This window comes from Mytilus edulis, chromosome 8 (assembly GCF_963676685.1).
Source record: "Mytilus edulis chromosome 8, xbMytEdul2.2, whole genome shotgun sequence".
In the NCBI taxonomy this organism is placed as follows: domain Eukaryota; kingdom Metazoa; phylum Mollusca; class Bivalvia; order Mytilida; family Mytilidae; genus Mytilus; species Mytilus edulis.
In genome coordinates this window covers 5,796,130-5,815,099 of record NC_092351.1, presented here as the reverse complement: position 1 = coordinate 5,815,099, position 18,970 = coordinate 5,796,130, and the positions used below count along the sequence as shown (strand labels likewise).

At 31.6% G+C, this 18,970-nt stretch overlaps 1 protein-coding gene across 1 annotated transcript in view; it reads left to right on the top strand.

Annotated features, from left to right (window-relative positions):
- Positions 1-1,681: 1,681 nt before the first annotated feature.
- LOC139484675 (uncharacterized) overlaps positions 1,682-18,970 on the top strand; it is a 147,836-nt gene continuing 130,547 nt past the window's right edge. The window contains exon 1 of the mRNA XM_071268535.1: positions 1,682-2,517. Coding sequence (XP_071124636.1) covers positions 1,706-2,517 — 812 coding nt within the window. The 5' untranslated portion in view covers positions 1,682-1,705. The remainder of the gene's footprint in view (positions 2,518-18,970) is intronic.

The following is an 18,970-nucleotide window of genomic DNA, read 5'->3' as shown; positions in this document are numbered from 1 at the left end:
ATTCTTTAGTTTTCTATGTTGTGTCATGTGTACTATTGTTTTTCTGTTTGTCTTTTTCATTTTTAGCCATGGCGTTGTCAGTTTGTTTTAGATTTATGAGTTTGACTGTCCCTTTGGTATCTTTCGTCCCTCTTTTATATATATTATGTATTATCATAAAATACAACTTAGATTTTAATATTAAAGATGAACACGGATGCGGCCACTTTCGATTTACACGAAAACCGTCTAAAATTTAACTAAAATGCTAGAATTGTTAGCATGACCTAATGGTACTAGTACCCGATATATGTGCATGGTTTTGTCAAAAACAGCCTATATTTATGTAGCAGAATCATTCTACTGTCCAATAAATATCTAAAAGTTTACATTTGAACAATTTTGTAAAACTGCTATATTTTGGGGCGAAAAAAGGGTCTTACTGGACCTATTCCTTTCCGATACCGTTCACGTGAAATGATACAAAAATCTTTTAATTTCTGTATACTTGTGATACAAGTATTCATATATATATTTATTTAAATGCGCTGTTCTTGTGGTCATGATCTTTCTCCTAATGAAAAAAAAAAATGGCAGACAGACATGTAAAATGCCGGTATTTACAAAACACTGCTTTCAAATTATATGATAAACATAAAATTTAAATTTTGCGTTATTTCGCAAAGGTTTGCGTTATTTCGCAATTCAAACATATAAACTGTGAGATGCTTCCGTAAAATAAACCCCACCACAAGACAGCAACCCCCCCCCCCCCCCCCCTAAAAACCAAGATTATTAGTACAAAAACGTTAAACTGGCTTGTTGAGTACATTGATCTGGGTTTTTTTTGGTGTGCAGTTTCTTCTTGCCTTGCTAGTTAGATAAGATGATGTATGCATATGTTTTCGATTGACGCAACCATTTAAATCACCCCCACCCCACCCCACCCAAAAAAAAAAGAAAGTTACGCCAAAAAAAAAACCCAAAACCAGATATTGTTTTACTGTCACAAGAAACGACTTTTAAGACAGCTTCGTATTACCAACCACCGTGACCATTAACAGTCGCACATTGGTTGATACAATGTACATGTGTGCCCACAAAAATGACCAAATAGACAAATTTTATTCTATCCCATGGATCCTCGGGAGTTTTTTTTAAATGGTACTCTCTAGTGCAGACACATGAAACAATGAAGTAAATACACACCAGTAAGTTTGAAGACAATGATACGGTTCTACATTTTTGTGCCTCAGAACTTTTGCATAGACTCAAATTAAATACATGTTTACATCTTGTTTCACTTTTGTTATATTTCTAATAACTGTAATTTAAAGTTTATGTTCATGACGTCATAGTAAAGAATATTCATTATTTTGGATTAAATAACACTTAGCAGAGAGGGTGAAAGATCAGATAGGTATCAACTCGAAAAATCATTGTCAACCTTGGCATATCATAAATTTTGTAATGCATTTGTTCCAGTCAATTTTTAAACCGAGGAATCATGCTAAGGTAAACAAAAACTACAGAATAAATAACAATCACTACCTGAGTAAACAACACTGTTTACCGTACACAAGTTAGGGGTCATTGAAATGTGACTAGGTTTAAAATCTTAACCATGAGCAACATTCCTTTCCAAATAACGTATTTAACTTCCGTGTACACGTATTATACTTTGTCATGTGACCACCTTGGCTACATTGAAAGCAGATTTGTTGACATGGCTCAAGTTAACGTTGCGTCTAAAACATGTGATTTTTGCAAAGAACTATATAAAACAACTGCAACTTTTTATTGCGAGGGATGTGAAAAATATTTATGTATTGCATGTAAGAGAGATTTCCACGAAAAAACCCCAGTTCTGCGGAATCATACTGTGGTACTTATAAAGAAGGCTGCAAGTTCTGTTTTAATGTCGACACCATTTTGTTGTGGATCGTATAGAAACAAATGTGATTATTATTGCAGTAGCTGTAATTGTTTCACATGTAGCGAATGTATGAAAAATTCTCACAATGGACATTCAACTGACACAATTAAACATTTTGTTGATGTTTACCATGAGGATGCCAAACAAATTATGAAAAAGTTGAAAGCGGAACTTGAAATTGTACAAAGACAATTAGACACAATAAAAGGAGAGTACATGCGTCAAATACAATTAGATTATTATTCCTACGTTGAGAAAGTCGAGAAAACATCAAGAGAGTTGCATGGAATTGTTGATCATATAAAATCAGAATCTAATACCGCTGCATCTGACCACCAGAATACACAGACAAAAGGTTTGAAAATGAATCAGGAATCATTGGGGAATCATTATGACTATATGTCTAGTGAATTACTTAAGGTCGAAAACCTCCTACACGAATCCGACGACGTTAAATTCGTTACAGAGTGGAAACGTTTCCAACAAAATGAATACACGGTTCGTGGAATTGATGGACAACATCAAATGGAATCTCTAATGTTCAGCGAAGATAGTCTTATGACTAAAGTTATGGAGAACATCAATAAGAACCTCAAAAATAGGTAAGTCGTAGTTTTTGGGGTATTACAGACTTTGTCAAAAATCAGGCCCCAGTTGTTCAAAAGTGTCGTTAGGCTAACGACTGCGTTAAACTGTCGTTAACGTGTCGTTATAATTTAACGAGAATGTTAAGTGTTGTTCAAAAATATTATCATTAACTTTTGTGTTAAACTCTCGCTCTTACTAACTTTAATCATTTTTTACCCATAATTAAATACTAACGACTGCGTTAAACACGGCTGCCTTAGCATTATACAATGTTCCTCAACAAAAAAGACCGCGACATTTTCGCTACAGGGGTGGCTTATCTTTGGATTTCACTGATGAGGAGTTAAGGGCACGATAACGATTCAGCAGACGTAGTATTTTGGTGCTCTCAGACCTTGTTAGGAATGACTTACAGAGAGTGACACACAGAAACCATGCACTCACTGCTGAACAGCAAGACATTGTTACACTCAGATTTTTGCCCAGTGGAAGTCTTCTACAAGTTGTTGGAGACACATTTGGTAAGAATTCAATTGGTTTTATTATTGTATTTGTATTCATTCATTTATTTGTTTTAATGTTAATATATTACCAAATTACTGTCAATATCTATGTTGCCAATTTCTTCATATTTCATCACGGTTTCAATAAATATTTCTTTTTAAAGGGTTGGACAAAGGCACAGTGTCAAGGTTTGTAAATTAAAGGACACCACAGCTGCAATATTTGTGTAGGAGACAGAAAGAGTTTATCAAATGGCCAAGAAGTGACGTTGGAAAAAATAAAATAATGAAAGGGAATTTCAGAATTGGAGGGTTTCCCAATGTTATAGGAGCCATTGATGGTACGCTTGTAAGAATACAGGTACCTACCACTGATGGGGCATAATATGTCAACAAGAAAGGGTACCATAGCATCAATGTGCAGGCCGTGTGTGATGCAGATGGTATGTTTACAAAAGTGTAATGTCCTTTACAGAAAAAAACAAAATTAAAAGGAAGCAAGTCAACTAGTTCCTTGCGAATTCGTACCCTGACAACTAGTACATAGATTGAACCATTGCATACTCGAACCATTCAAAATACAAGATTATAAACGCATATATACAAATGTTGGTATATTTTGTTTTCTATTCTACCATATAGTGACCGCCTTCAACAAAACTTACAACAAGACATAGATATATATATAAATATATACGAGTCTAAATTGAAAACTACGTTCAAACCTATGATTGCGTTGGATAACAACCGCAATTTTTATACGTGTGCATGTAAAACAAATTTCGTTGTAGAAGGGTCTAAAAACAGCACAAACAACATTTCCAAAAGACCAAAAAATATATCTGGTGTACTAAAAAAATATTGACACCTTATGTTTGTGGCATAACATCGTGGCCACAAGTAAAAAAATTTCTGTTTAGTATTAAATTTATATTAAGATCCATTTTGTTACATCTTGTGATCAATTTTTTTGGCAATCGCCAATGGCAGTCAGCAGGGTTAAAGAACATCAGTTGTTCGACCTGTTAGTCAAATGCGTTTTGTTTAAATATACTTTTTCACTTTTTTGGTCTTTTGGAAAATGTTGTTTGTGCTGTATTTAGACCCTTCTACAACGAAATTTGTTGTACATGCACACGTATAAAAATTGCGGTTTTTATTCAACGCAATCATAGGTTAGAATGTAGTTTTCAATTTAGACTCGTTTATATTTTTCGTTTGGGCTTGTATCATATTTTCCCTCCGGTTTATATGATCCGTTCATTCTATATTGACTCTTAAAATTTAAGAGTTTATCTAAAAATGAGGGTACTTTTTCTAAAAATGAGAGTACTTTTTATATGGCCCTCCAAATACCGTTTCGATCCCCAACATCACTGAAGAGACATTATTTGTCGAAAAAAAAAATTATACGTGTGCATGTAACACAAATTTCGTTGTAGAAGGGTCTAAATACAGCACAAACAACATTTTCCAAAAGACCAAAAAAGTGAAAAAGTATATTTAAACAAAACGCATTTGACTAACATATATATATAACTTTTTAAAAATGCGAAAAATGAAAAAAAATGTTTTGTATAATTAACTATGATGTGATAGTTGAGTTAATAGTGATGCTTTGAAATTGAAGATTTGAAAGAGTCTACTGAAGTGCAATTTACAATGTTATCCGGTAGTTTGTTCGGTGATAGTTCTTGGAAAATAGGATTCTTTTCTGTACTGTTTTGCAGGATGGAATTTGGAAGCTGTTCGAATTTGAATGTCTTGTTTGTGATATTAATAATAGTTTCCCCATGTTCAATGGAATTGGCAATTCTGTAGCATATTAAGTGGGACTGTCTCATAAACTAAGTTGCAGATGAAATTTTGTTTGTGTGTTTTTGATCCATGTCAATTCAAAGTTAAGATAAATAGATAGAGTTATTCCTCTTTGTACTGGCTCTCTCCTATCATGTACTTATTTTTTTATAATCATGTTTCCATATTTGTTCTAAATCATATCTTATTATTAACAATTAGTTTGCATGTTAGATTGCATGTTTTTTTTTGTCTGGATATTATATGAACTGTGTGATTTGTGTTGATTTATATGCTCTTTATGGGCATATATAGTGTCAAAAAACTAAAAACTCAAATTTAAAAAAATGCATGTATATAAGACCATATAAATAAGAAGATGTGATATGAGTGCCCAATGAGACAACTCTGCAACAAAGTCACAATGTCCAAAAAAATAACAATTATAGGTCAATTGTACGTCCTTCAACACGGAGCCTTGTATAACAATGAACAGCAAGCAGTTAAGGGCCCCAAATGACTAGTGCAAATCAGTTCAAACAGGAAACCAACAGTCTATACTAATCTATATCAAAAAATTTAAAAAAGAGAAACGCCTATTAACAACACCAACAGTCGGCAACCACTGAACAAAAGGCTTTATAAAGATTTGTGAAGAGTGTCAATAAGACTGCTAATGTCATAAGTTCATATTGTTTTTAATAAATTTTAATATTTTTTTACTTTTATAGATTCGTATGAAACCTGAAAGGGTATGTAGCATTATCATGGCTTGTACCATTCTGCACAATACAGCTTTGTGGATGAATGAGCTTGAACTGCCAGAACATTAAGAAGAGGAGATGCAGTGTACAATGGAGCCAATGATGGAAGAAGAATTAAAGACCACATCATTCAGATGTACTTCACTTTATTGTGTCTCTCTTTATTTTTCAAGAGGTAGAAGACCTGCCTCCTTCATAAATTGTATACAGATACAATTGAGAATAGAAATGGGGAATGTATGAAAGAGACAACAACCCGACCATAGAAAAAACAACAGCAGAAGGTCACCAACAGGTCTTCAATGTAACAAGAAATTCCCTCACCCGGAGGCGTCCTTCAGCTGGCCCCTAAACAAATATATACTAGTCCAGTGATAATGAACGCCATACTAATTTCCAAATTGTACACAAGAAACTAAAATTAAAATAATACAAGACTAACAAAGACCAGAGGCTCCTGACTTGGGACAGGCGCAAAAATGCGGCGGGGTTAAACATGTTTATGAGATCTCAACCCTCCCCCCTCTTTTTTTAAGGTAAATCACGTTAACTTTTAATAATAGTTTTTCATATTTGTTAGTAGATACATCAAATACCGGTACATTATCCCGGCCTTGTTAACCGTTAGTAGTATATAATAAATTTTGTTAGTACTTGTTAGTTTAATTTGTCTGTAAAACATACATTTATAAACTATAATATAATCCAACTAATTGTTAGTCAATTACAAATAGAAATATATTACAATATAAGCATATATAATTGCAAATCATTCACAGTTATAATTACGTAGTTATGTTCCGTATTTGACCTTTACTTTTACTTCCTCATTATTGAATACAGTCTACCTGACACATATTGCCCGTTTAGAAAAATCGTGCATGTGTCTGAGTGTCATAAAATAATCGTTACCTGACATGATTGAAGGATAATATAGTTCATGTGTTAATCTTTCCGCTTTTGGATAATTATCAAAAGGAAAGATATCATATGATTATTATTATCGAAATATGAATTTATTGTCTTTTAAAAATAATATGTACGTTATTGTGTTTTGATTTAAAGTTTTATAATAGGTGTAATTTAAAGGTTTTTCTTTACGGCCGCTGAGGTGTCAATTTTTATTTTGCATTTATAGTATTTCATTTTAAAGATACTTGAGTAAATATTTTCTACGTTATGTTTCGAAACTATATATGAATATAATGTTTACATATTTTATAATCTAACAGTTTAAAGAAATTTTTGAAATTTGCGAATTAGATTACTTTTACTTTTTTTTTACACATCTGTTAACTTCAAAATATAATTCAAATTCTTTTTTGGAGATGTTGTATATGTCGGCGGATTTTGTTCTTCGTCCGACGTGTAAAATGATTTGTAAATTGAGAAACCTATCAACGTTATAATAAGACTTATGTCATTATAATGTCGGTCTCCTATTTTATATCCAAAGACTCAGCTCTATCTATTAAGTTTATTTTCTTACAGAAGTTTATGATATTCATTTTTTTCTGTTATTTATTTTTACAAGTCTTTTAAAAATTCACAATCGATAAAAAAAAATGTTGCTAATTGTCTGTGCATTTGAATAAAGCACACCCTGACGTATTAGATATTTTCCCTTTGAAAGATTTTCTGTGTTCGGCAATATATTATAGCTAAATAATTTCCATTTATAAACTTTAAGTTTGTATACAGATACTTAATGTTACGAAGTTTCAATCTGTCTTCTGACTTTTTTCATTGACCTCAATTTTATGGTTCAGTGAAGGGAAGTTTTTTTTTAAAAGACTGTTTTAAAAGCATTATTACAGTAATCTGAAAATGTTTTCAGATTACTGTAATAATGTCTTTAAAACAGTCTTTTTATTCCCATGACATATTTATTCAAAAGGCTACTTATCGTCTGCAATGTTTACAAATATACAACAGGGTAATCCCAAATAGGGACCCTGACCTTCGAAATAAAAATAGATGCATTTTTATTGTAACAATATTGAGTTGTAGACTGCGACAGTTTCAATGACAGTCTTGTTTGCTTTCTTAAATCATTAATATAAGACAAATGTCCTGCAGTTTGTGTCAAAATCTCACCTTATGTAGTTATTTGTTTACAATTCATGATTCCCCCCTGCAACTTGGCTGTACTTAGCTCCGAAAAGAAGCCGCGTGTGTCAAAGCAAAATATTTTCGGGTGTTCAAGGGTAATTTTTGTTCAATGTTGTTTTTTATTTGATATGCATCCATTTTTGTGTGTTCTGCAATTTGACATTCATCCGTGTGAGATAGGTTTTGTGCGTGAATTTTGTTCCTGCTCATCATGAAATGCGTTTGTTTAAACATTCTCCTGTGCATGTATCACACCTCCTTTTATTACCCTCATTCCAGTTTATTTCGTTATCGGGTCCGTTCGTCCTTGATCTGTTCGCCCATTGGGAGAGTTTGCCCTACTTTGGAAAAATAATAATATTCAGGGCATTGAATAGAATAAACTTATTCATATTATTCAAAGGAGTAGGTCCAGTAAGACCCCTTTTCGGCCCCAAAATATAGCAGTTTTACAAAGTTGTTAAAATGTAAACTTTTAGTTATTTTTTGGACAGTAGAATGCTTCTGCTCCATAAATATGGGCTGTTTTTGACATAACAATGCACATACATCAGCTACTAGCACCATAAAGTCATGCTAAATTACTGAAATCTTCACAATTCTAGCATTTTAGTTAAATTTTAGACGGTTTTCGTGTAAAACGAAAATGGCCGCATTCGTGTTCATCCATAATATTGAAATGTAAGTTGTATTTGATGATAATACATAATATATATAAAGGTTGAGGATGAACACGGATGCGGCCACTTTCATTTTTGTCAAAAACCATCTGAAAAGTGACATTTTTCGGCATATTTGGTAGATTTTTCATATTTGAGCTTGAATCGGATCGTTTTTAATGACTAAATCAGTTAATGTCTTTCACATCAACTAATTGATTCAAATGATAGAGACACTTAAGTGATTAAAAGTGGTCAAAATCTTTCGTCAGATGAACCTAAAATTTGAGGCCAAAATCGGTCCTTACCGGACCTACTCCTTTATAAAAAAAAACCATCTGGAAATATTTAAAAGTTGATGGCTTGTTTATGATCATTATTTGTTCAATGAAATAATTATCACTGATTGTTGTGAAATTTGTCTTTTGATAGATTAAGAATAAAAACATTTCATCATAATTCCTAATGAAATACTAATGTCTTCTTTTTTCATATATCTATTTGAACAAATTAAGAAGACAAAAAAACATAAAAGGAAAAGTAATTTATGTGAACTGTTCCTCGTGTTGTTAATAAATAATGTGCAAATTAGAGTTATTCCTCTTTGAATAACATGTTTTACCTTCTGGTCCCTCAATTGCAGCTTCTTGACCACCGGGAACTCCACGGAAAGAGGCAGTGTCCCTAATGCAGGTTAAGATGTTCTCCTCTGCCTGGAAAGGCTGGGTAGGAGGAGGTACGAGGAGGACCACCACCAGTTTGTGACCTTTCCCACTGCACATTGGTAAACTTTTGTTTTGCCCCACGTCTAAGGTTTCTCCACCTGTTCTCCACCTCTGTTTCTGTCCTGAGGCAGACCCCCAAGGCATTAACCTTGCTGGTGATGTCTAACCTCATTTCCTGCTTTTTGGCATTCATCACTTCTGGGGAATGCTTCCTAGGTGGTTTTAACCAGCTCACTAATGAAGTTGCTCTCAGTAGCAGTGAAATTTAATTTCCTCTCCCTTGTATTTTTTACAGACATATTTTCGACCACGTTGAATAATACAGGAAGTTTAATTTTTCTAAGAATTGTGGGATTTTTTTTTAATCACATCGTTAAAGGAGTAAGGATCGATTTTGGCCTCAATTTTCAAGTTTTATCTAACGAAAGATTTAATACACTTTTTTAACGTTCAAGTGTCTATTTCAATTGATTCGATTAGTTTATGTGATAGATTTTAACTGATTTAGTCATGAAAAGTGCTCCGATTCAAGCTTAAATATGAAAAATCTATCAAATATGCCAAGAATGTCACTTTTTACATGGTTTTTGTCAAAAATGAAAGTGGCCGCATCTGTGTTCATTCTCAGCCTTTATATATATTATGTATTATCATAAAATACAACTTACGTTTTAATATAACGAATGAACACGAATGCGGCCACTTTCATTTAAGACGGAAACCGTCTAAAATTTAACTAAAATGCCAAAATTTTGAAGATTTCAGTAATTTCGCATGACTTATTGGTGCTAGTACCCGATATCAGTGTATTATATTGTAAAAAACAGCCTATATTTATGTAGCAGAAACATTCTACTTTCCAATAAATAGCTTAAAGATTACATTTTCACAATTTTGTTAAACTGCCATATTGTGGAGCAAAAAAGGGGTCTTACTGAACCTACTCCTTTGAACACTGCGTTAAGTAACATTGTCGTTAACATTTTTTGAACAACAATATTTAACGTATTGATAAGTTAACGACTGCGTTTAAATTTAACCACTCGTTAGGCTTAATCATCGTTAAATTTAACAACACTTTTGAACAACTAAGACCAGATTGCTACTTGTTTCAAAATGAAATAACTTAGTAGATCAACCTTTTAGGTGTTTCTGCGTCCTGTATCACTCTGCTTTTTTCTTTTTGAAATTGTTGATAACGGTTTTGTGACATCAAATACCATAATCAGACATTAGTATTATTTACCTGATCTTTAAATTCTTGAAACAACTTTGACACGTTTTAAAAGAACTTAAGGCGCCGTGTTAAAGACCGTACCTTGACCTATAATGGTTTACCTTGAAAGGTTCTGACTTGGATGTCGAGTTAACGTTATCTCAACTTCTATAGCCAACATTATGAAATTTATTGTCACACCAACTATTTTGAGCAACATTTCTTCGAGGATATAGTATTTCAGTGCCCTGTTCGCGTATTATATTTTGTCATGTGACCACCTTGACAACCTGAAAAGGAGATTTAATTATTTGGTACAGCTCCGTCTAGAATGTGTCATGGATGGAAAGAACAAAATACAAGGGCTTTTTTTATTATTATGGATACGAACTTAAGATCAGAGTCCGTACCCTAAACAGATAAAAATAGAAAATATATGATAGATAAAATATGCAACTTAATTAAACACTATAGTGTTATCAAGTTTTTTTTTTTGAATAATTATAGAGTTCAAACGGACATTACATAAGTATCTTTCAACTGATTTGAAATAAGGTTATTCCTGTGTATTTAAATGTAAATAGACGGCAATATTTATGCTGATATAAGTGTAAGCATCGCATCCTTGTTGTCCATCGAAGTCTGCATGGTGAATTTTGACACTATATGTGTGAATATTTGATATTACTTATATTAGTGTTGTTGCATAAAATTTTTATTGTCAGACAATCTATATTACTATTTTCAAAGGCTCCTAATAATGTTTAGCAATAGCTTATTCATATTATAAAAAGCTGATAACGTTATAGATTTTATATTTTGAGTATCAGGGTCTGCGTTTTGATTGCAGTGAAAAAAGCTAACAAACGATCAGAAACCGCTAAATTTAATTTTTAAAACATCCTTGAAAGTGTTATAATCTTTGACATACTCTGATTATATGGTTTGTATCATTGTCATCAGTATCAGTATTGATGATACCTTTCTCATGTTTCTGTATTGTGATATACGCGGGAAATAGTATGGATAACATCATTGCCGCCTCCGTCGACAGTGTAGAAGAAATGTAGAGGTATTGAACACTTCCATTAGACTTTTTTACCGTCTTTATTTTCACTGTTTTTTAAAATGTTAATTATGATTTTGTTAAAAGTAATAGACCTTGATCAGAAGTAAAATTACAAAAATACCGAACTCCGAGAAAAATCCAAAAGTGAAAGTCCCCAATCCAATGGCAAAATCAAACACTCAAGCACATTAAACAAATGGATAACAACTGTCGTATTCCTGACTACCAGACATTTTTTATGTACAAATTTGTGAATTGAATCTGGTTTTAATGCTAGCTAAACCTATCACTTGCATGACAGCCGCATAAAATTTCATTATATTGACAGCAATGTAATTTCATTATATTGACAGCAATGTAATTTCATTATATTGACAGCAATGTAATTTCATTATATTGACAGCAATGTTAAAAAAAACCCCAGATATAATATTGTAAAGTGTCAAAATAAGGTTACAGCAGTCAACGATTCGTTATTATCATGTTTAATCACTATAAAAAAACCAAACAAATATGTCAACAACAAAAAAAAAACAAAAAGGCTTTGAGACAAAATACATTAGCAAAAAAAAAAAAACAAGAATACCAAAATAGTTATAGACAAAGCTGTTCTTGTGTGTATATGTACACAAGGATATGTGGTAATGTTCCAAAATATTTGAGTATTTGTATGATAAACGTATGGTCACAACCATATGCGTATGAAATAATATGATCCTACCATACTCATGTGGTCTGTGTAAATAGTACGATGAACGTTGACAAGTAACCTTGTCCAGTTTTGACTTAACTTTAGGTTAATCAGGTTGTATACGTTGTGCTTTAGATTTAAAAAAAAAACTTTAACCTCGAACATCATTGAATAGACATTAATTGTCGAATTCCGCATCTGATGCGTTGAAATTGAGTTCGTTTATGTCATTATTACCCTTCAAAAAGGTGTAAGTTGAATAAAGAGTTTTTGAAAATGAAATTTTGGCTTATGTCATCATATGCCAATCTTTGTAACATGATAAAGAAATAAATTGAATTCTACGCAGTAGTAAGAATTACAGTCTAAGTATTCTTACAGATTCAGATTCAATATTTTATTGAAGGTTCACCACTGGCATGACATTAAACAATTGAATACATACATATGACATAGAGTATATTAAATTAACAGTAAAACAGCTTTTGCTAGAATAATAGATTATACACAAGCGCCATTTTATTAAGAATTATGAAAGACTATTACATCTCATTGAATTTTTATATTCAATATTTTAAACCTATATAAATGATATATATTTCAGGTTAAGGTAACATCCTCAGTAATATAAAATAAGAAAATAACACGAAAAGATGGTTTTAGTAACATGACACAGTTCTTTATTTCTGACTAAAAATACATTCCGTCATTAGACAAGTTATAAAATTAATCATTATATTTTACTGCTTCACTTTACAATACATAAATATTACTTTATTTATTTCACTTGCTTATCATTGACCAGTCAATACACAGTACTTTACGGATAAACTCATCAATGAAGTGTCTAGTTATGACCATTGATCCGGTTAAACTGTGTAAACATATGTATGTGTGTTTTTGCAAAGTAAAAAGTGAGGCACAGTCGTTGGTATTCTTGTAAAACGGAATTTGAAGACATGCATTTATGATAATTGTCACATTTCGAAATTAGTGGATATAAAAGTATTACTATGACGACGACAGTTTCAAAATATGAATATGTCGTAATTGTATTACGGTTTGATATACTTTTTTTCTTCCTTTTATTCGGAATGATATTTTGTAGGGTTGGGTAGGGGAATTAATTACAAATGATACTTCGACATTATTGATTTTCTTTTTCGAACAGCAATACGAATTTTCTTTTAAGTTAACAATATGCATAGTTTACCTAAAGCCCTGTATGCAAAGTAAATTCACAATATATACTCATTTGTAATTTAAATTGTTAAGCAGTGCTTATATTTACTCTACGCAGTAACTCATAGATCCTTGACGAATATTGTTGTAAGAGTTTCTTCGCCTTGTCGAAAACACAAAAGTAATCCGCAACACCTGAATGTGGTTTCTTGTGAAAAACATGCAAACTAAAGATACAAGCATGCCTCAATAAAGCTAACAATACAGTGCTCTATCCTAAAAAATGAACTTGATATTCAATATTCAAAGAAACAGCTGAAATATTTTGCAAAAAAATTAGGCCCAAGGAGGAAAAAAGGGAGAAAATGCCTGGGTCATGAAACAGATATTTTTGCCTGTAAAAGCTATGACTTTAGTATGATTAAGGTCTGCTGTATAGAAAACAATAACTGTGCTTTGGGTTTATGCCACACATCAGATTCCAACAGTCAGTTCTATAAAACTTTAATTGAATTCATATTTCAGACTGGTAACTTCATACATAGGAAGATGCGGTATGAGTGCCAATTAGACAACGTCTTTTTTACAAAAAAGGGGGGTATACAATTTACTGTAAAAGAAAAGTAGCAGTGATTTTCTTTAGGCTATGATTCTGACAAATAATGACTGTTGCTTGAAAAAAGTGTTTTTCAAGAGTTTTCTATTTGAATAAATGTAAGTATAGGTTGCGCTTTGAATACACAGCTGTTTCAAAACCACGCCTCTTTTTTTATTCGTAGATATTTCATTTGATTCCCAGATATGACCCTATGATTCATCTGTTAGAGTCATAACTTTGAAATGATACCAGTATACAATATATAATCATGAATAGCAGCCGCCTTGGAATCTGAGGGAGACCCAAAGTGAATGAAGTACAAGAATTTAAGTACAAGTTTAAACTCTTCGAAGTTCGTGCCATATACATGTTAAAAATATGCCACACAGCCTTATATTTTGACCTTTAAACAAAATAGTAGTGCAAATGAGGTCTCCATTCTAAGATATAATTTTAACGAAACTTTATAGTAAAAATGGTACAGTTTAAGCCGTAAAGGAAGTTCCTATGGGCAACTGCATTGTTTTTATTTAAAGAAATACAACTATAAAACCACATTTGCAAAAACGAAAGACAAGAATACAAAAATTCACTTTAGCACAATAACAAAATGACGTGATGTTAAAGTACCGAGCCATGTCAAATGGATATTGCCAAAAAATAACGGTAGAAGTAATAAATTTCTAAGACAAATAAAAGAATACTATAACACGTTTTGAAGATAAACAACGTCAGTATCTGGAATATGTACTTCAGGACCATCGTGTATATTTGTGAAGTTGATACAGAATATTTATCAACAATGTCTTGGTATCTCCCGATGAACTTTTTTTTAAGAAAACGGACAAGACGTTCTTTGCCATATAGCCCTGCTTCATGAACTATTGACTCAGACACTGCCAAAAATCTGATGAGCAGCTGTAAGCTTCTAAATACCGAATGAGTTGGGAAATATATTCCATATGCAGGTAAAATTGGTATAAAAAACTAAGCAAGTTGGAAGTTGACACTCACACATGTTTATAACTTGATGTCTGTCCTGTCCTTATCATGCATATCAAGCAACATGGTGTACACTAACCATTCATGTTTGAGTGTGTCTGGGCCGTGGGGCATGTTTAACTCTTGAGAACTTGAGATTAACATTCAATAGGAATGCACAATGCCTAGTACATCCAATTCTTAATACATGTCAGAGCTATATGACCATTTAAAGCATTAACAAAATGCTGTATCACTTCTAAGGTCTACTTTGAAATTTGCATATGAAAGTCTCACTCTGATTTTGGGGATCCTGTTTTGTTGCATTGATATTAATGCTTGACCTACATTTTTATTTTACACCAATCTACAAGAAAACAAAGCTTGGACACAGGATCTATAGTCTAATCAGAATCATACCATTCCTATATCTGTGTGCTGATTTTTATGCAATATAATACTTTTTCACACATTTTTCTCAATTCTTAAAAAGCACACAATTGCAATAATTTGCAAAATCATGTGATAACATATAGGAAAAGAGCACCAGGACATCTCATTCCTAATACTACACAAGGAGCAGGATCTACTTACTCTTCCAGAACACCTGATATCAATTGTATGTTGTGGGTTCAAGTTGCTCAGTTTTCTTTTTTCTAATTTGAATATTAGTTTAGACTTTTCATCAAAAAAGTATGAAAAAAAGAAAGACTACTGAAAATGATTTATTTAGGTGCAGGGGTTACCACACTTCAAAAAAACAGTGAAAAGTCGTCATGATAGGCCATTTGAGAGACCTCAAGGATACCTCACTATGTCTAGGAGAACTGAACGATTTTAAAACCTTTCTATTTCAGTCCTTCACACCTATAATCAATCATTAAAGACCATCAAGTTTACTTTTTATATCTTTGATTTTTTTTATGTCTCAAATACTACAGTACATACATGTATATGCCTGATATCAGTGACGGATCCAGAACTTTTTCTAGGGGGCTGCTGACTGACTTAAGAGGGGCCCGCTCCAGTGATTCCCTATTTAATCAACCACAAAAGGGACCCCTATGAATATGCTAGCTTTGCATCTATGAATCTCAGGTTTTTCAATGACAATAAGTTTTATTGTATTGCAACAGCATTATTGTCTCATGTACATTTACCCCACGTTATCAATATAAAATGGTTGAGTGTTTCACATTGTATATTTAAAAATATAAAAATGTTTAGAAATAAACGTTTATTAAATGATAAATAAATACAGTCATAAAAATAATGTTAAAATGAAACATACGTATAAAATATTTTAAATAATTTAAGAGTATTATTGTTAAAAAGTCCAAGTTAAAAGTAAAATCAAGTCAAATAGTCCTCTGTCCCATACATGTAAATCCTCAAAATAGAAATCCTGCTCTTCTTATTCCTATTGTTATCTGAAAACATATGATATATGCAGATGATATTATCAAATGAAAATAATTTCGAACTTTTCTACAGTTGTTATATGAAATTATAATATATTTTAATTGTCTACAAATTTCTATGTGGTCCAAGAATGAGAAGGTTCACATTTAAATTGGAATTGAATGTTTTTTATTTGAATTTTACTAATGGAAAACTAATCAAATGTGAATAATTGCCAATGAGACAACTATCCGAAAATACTCATTTGGAGTGGATATATAGGCATTTTTTTGCTACATGAAAGCCTTTAAACATGAGAAAATCTCATAATGTATATACTATGATTGTTTTCAGATGTGTGTTATCATTTCATTTAAATTGAAATCTTTCTTATTTTAATCTTAAATAATCAAAAGGAGGTTTATATGATTCAACAAAAATAAAGAAATTATTTTAGACATTTGATGTAAATAATTGATATATTTTTACTGACTTTATATTATATGTCAAAGAAGGAGGTGGGGGATGTTGCAGGGGTCCTGATCCCAAAATTCCGGGCTAAAAACATGATCTTCTGAGGTCCCAAATTTAAAAAAAAAATCACGAAAGAAAATCCTGAGCTTAAAAACACCCAATCCAAACGTCCCGAAAAAGTCCTGCCCTCCATCAAGAAAAGTTAATAATCATATACAGCAACACAAATTTTCTATTTATTTATTCATTTACTTCAATATCTTAAATCCATCAACATAATAACATATCAATCTTTTTAATAGGTATATTAAATAATGTGTAAATAAAGTATTACTTAATATGCAACATTAAATTATCTTACATGTATCTGTTATTTAAAAGGTAACTTTTCATTCAATCATTCATATCTTAAATTCTTCATACCAGTAATAGATATTAAATTACTGGTATGAAGAATTTAAGATATGAATGATTGAATGAAAAGTTACCTTTTAAATAACAGATACATGTAAGATAATTTAATGTTGCATATTAAGTAATACTTTATTTACACATTATTTAATATACCTATTAAAAAGATTGATATGTTATTATGTTGATGGATTTAAGATATTGAAGTAAATGAATAAATAAATAGAAAATTTGTGTTGCTGTATATGATTATTAACTTTTCTTGATGGAGGGCAGGACTTTTTCGGGACGTTTGGATTGGGTGTTTTTAAGCTCAGGATTTTCTTTCGTGATTTTTTTTTTAAATTTGGGACCTCAGAAGATCATGTTTTTAGCCCGGGATTTTGGGATCAGGACCCCTGCAACATCCCCCACCTCCTTCTTTGACATATAATATAAAGTCAGTAAAAATATATCAATTATTTACATCAAATGTCTAAAATAATTTCTTTATTTTTGTTGAATCATATAAACCTCCTTTTGATTATTTAAGATTAAAATAAGAAAGATTTCAATTTAAATGAAATGATAACACACATCTGAAAACAATCATAGTATATACATTATGAGATTTTCTCATGTTTAAAGGCTTTCATGTAGCAAAAAAATGCCTATATATCCACTCCAAATGAGTATTTTCGGATAGTTGTCTCATTGGCAATTATTCACATTTGATTAGTTTTCCATTAGTAAAATTCAAATAAAAAACATTCAATTCCAATTTAAATGTGAACCTTCTCATTCTTGGACCACATAGAAATTTGTAGACAATTAAAATATATTATAATTTCATATAACAACTGTAGAAAAGTTCGAAATTATTTTCATTTGATAATATCATCTGCATATATCATATGTTTTCAGATAACAATAGGAATAAGAAGAGCAGGATTTCTATTTTGAGGATTTACATGTATGGGACAGAGGACTATTTGACTTGATTTTACTTTTAACTTGGACTTTTTAACAATAATACTCTTAAATTATTTAAAATATTTTATACGTATGTTTCATTTTAACATTATTTTTATGACTGTATTTATTTATCATTTAATAAACGTTTATTTCTAAACATTTTTATATTTTTAAATATACAATGTGAAACACTCAACCATTTTATATTGATAACGTGGGGTAAATGTACATGAGACAATAATGCTGTTGCAATACAATAAAACTTATTGTCATTGAAAAACCTGAGATTCATAGATGCAAAGCTAGCATATTCATAGGGGTCCCTTTTGTGGTTGATTAAATAGGGAATCACTGGAGCGGGCCCCTCTTAAGTCAGTCAGCAGCCCCCTAGAAAAAGTTCTGGATCCGTCACTGATATCAGGCATATACATGTATGTACTGTAGTATTTGAGACATAAAAAAAATCAAAGATATAAAAAGTAAACTTGATGGTCTTTAATGATTGATTATAGGTGTGAAGGACTGAAATAGAAAGGTTTTAAAATCGTTCAGTTCTCCTAGACATAGTGAGGTATCCTTGAGGTCTCTCAAATGGCCTATCATGACGACTTTTCACTGTTTTTTTGAAGTGTGGTAACCCCTGCACCTAAATAAATCATTTTCAGTAGTCTTTCTTTTTTTCATACTTTTTTGATGAAAAGTCTAAACTAATATTCAAATTAGAAAAAAGAAAACTGAGCAACTTGAACCCACAACATACAATTGATATCAGGTGTTCTGGAAGAGTAAGTAGATCCTGCTCCTTGTGTAGTATTAGGAATGAGATGTCCTGGTGCTCTTTTCCTATATGTTATCACATGATTTTGCAAATTATTGCAATTGTGTGCTTTTTAAGAATTGAGAAAAATGTGTGAAAAAGTATTATATTGC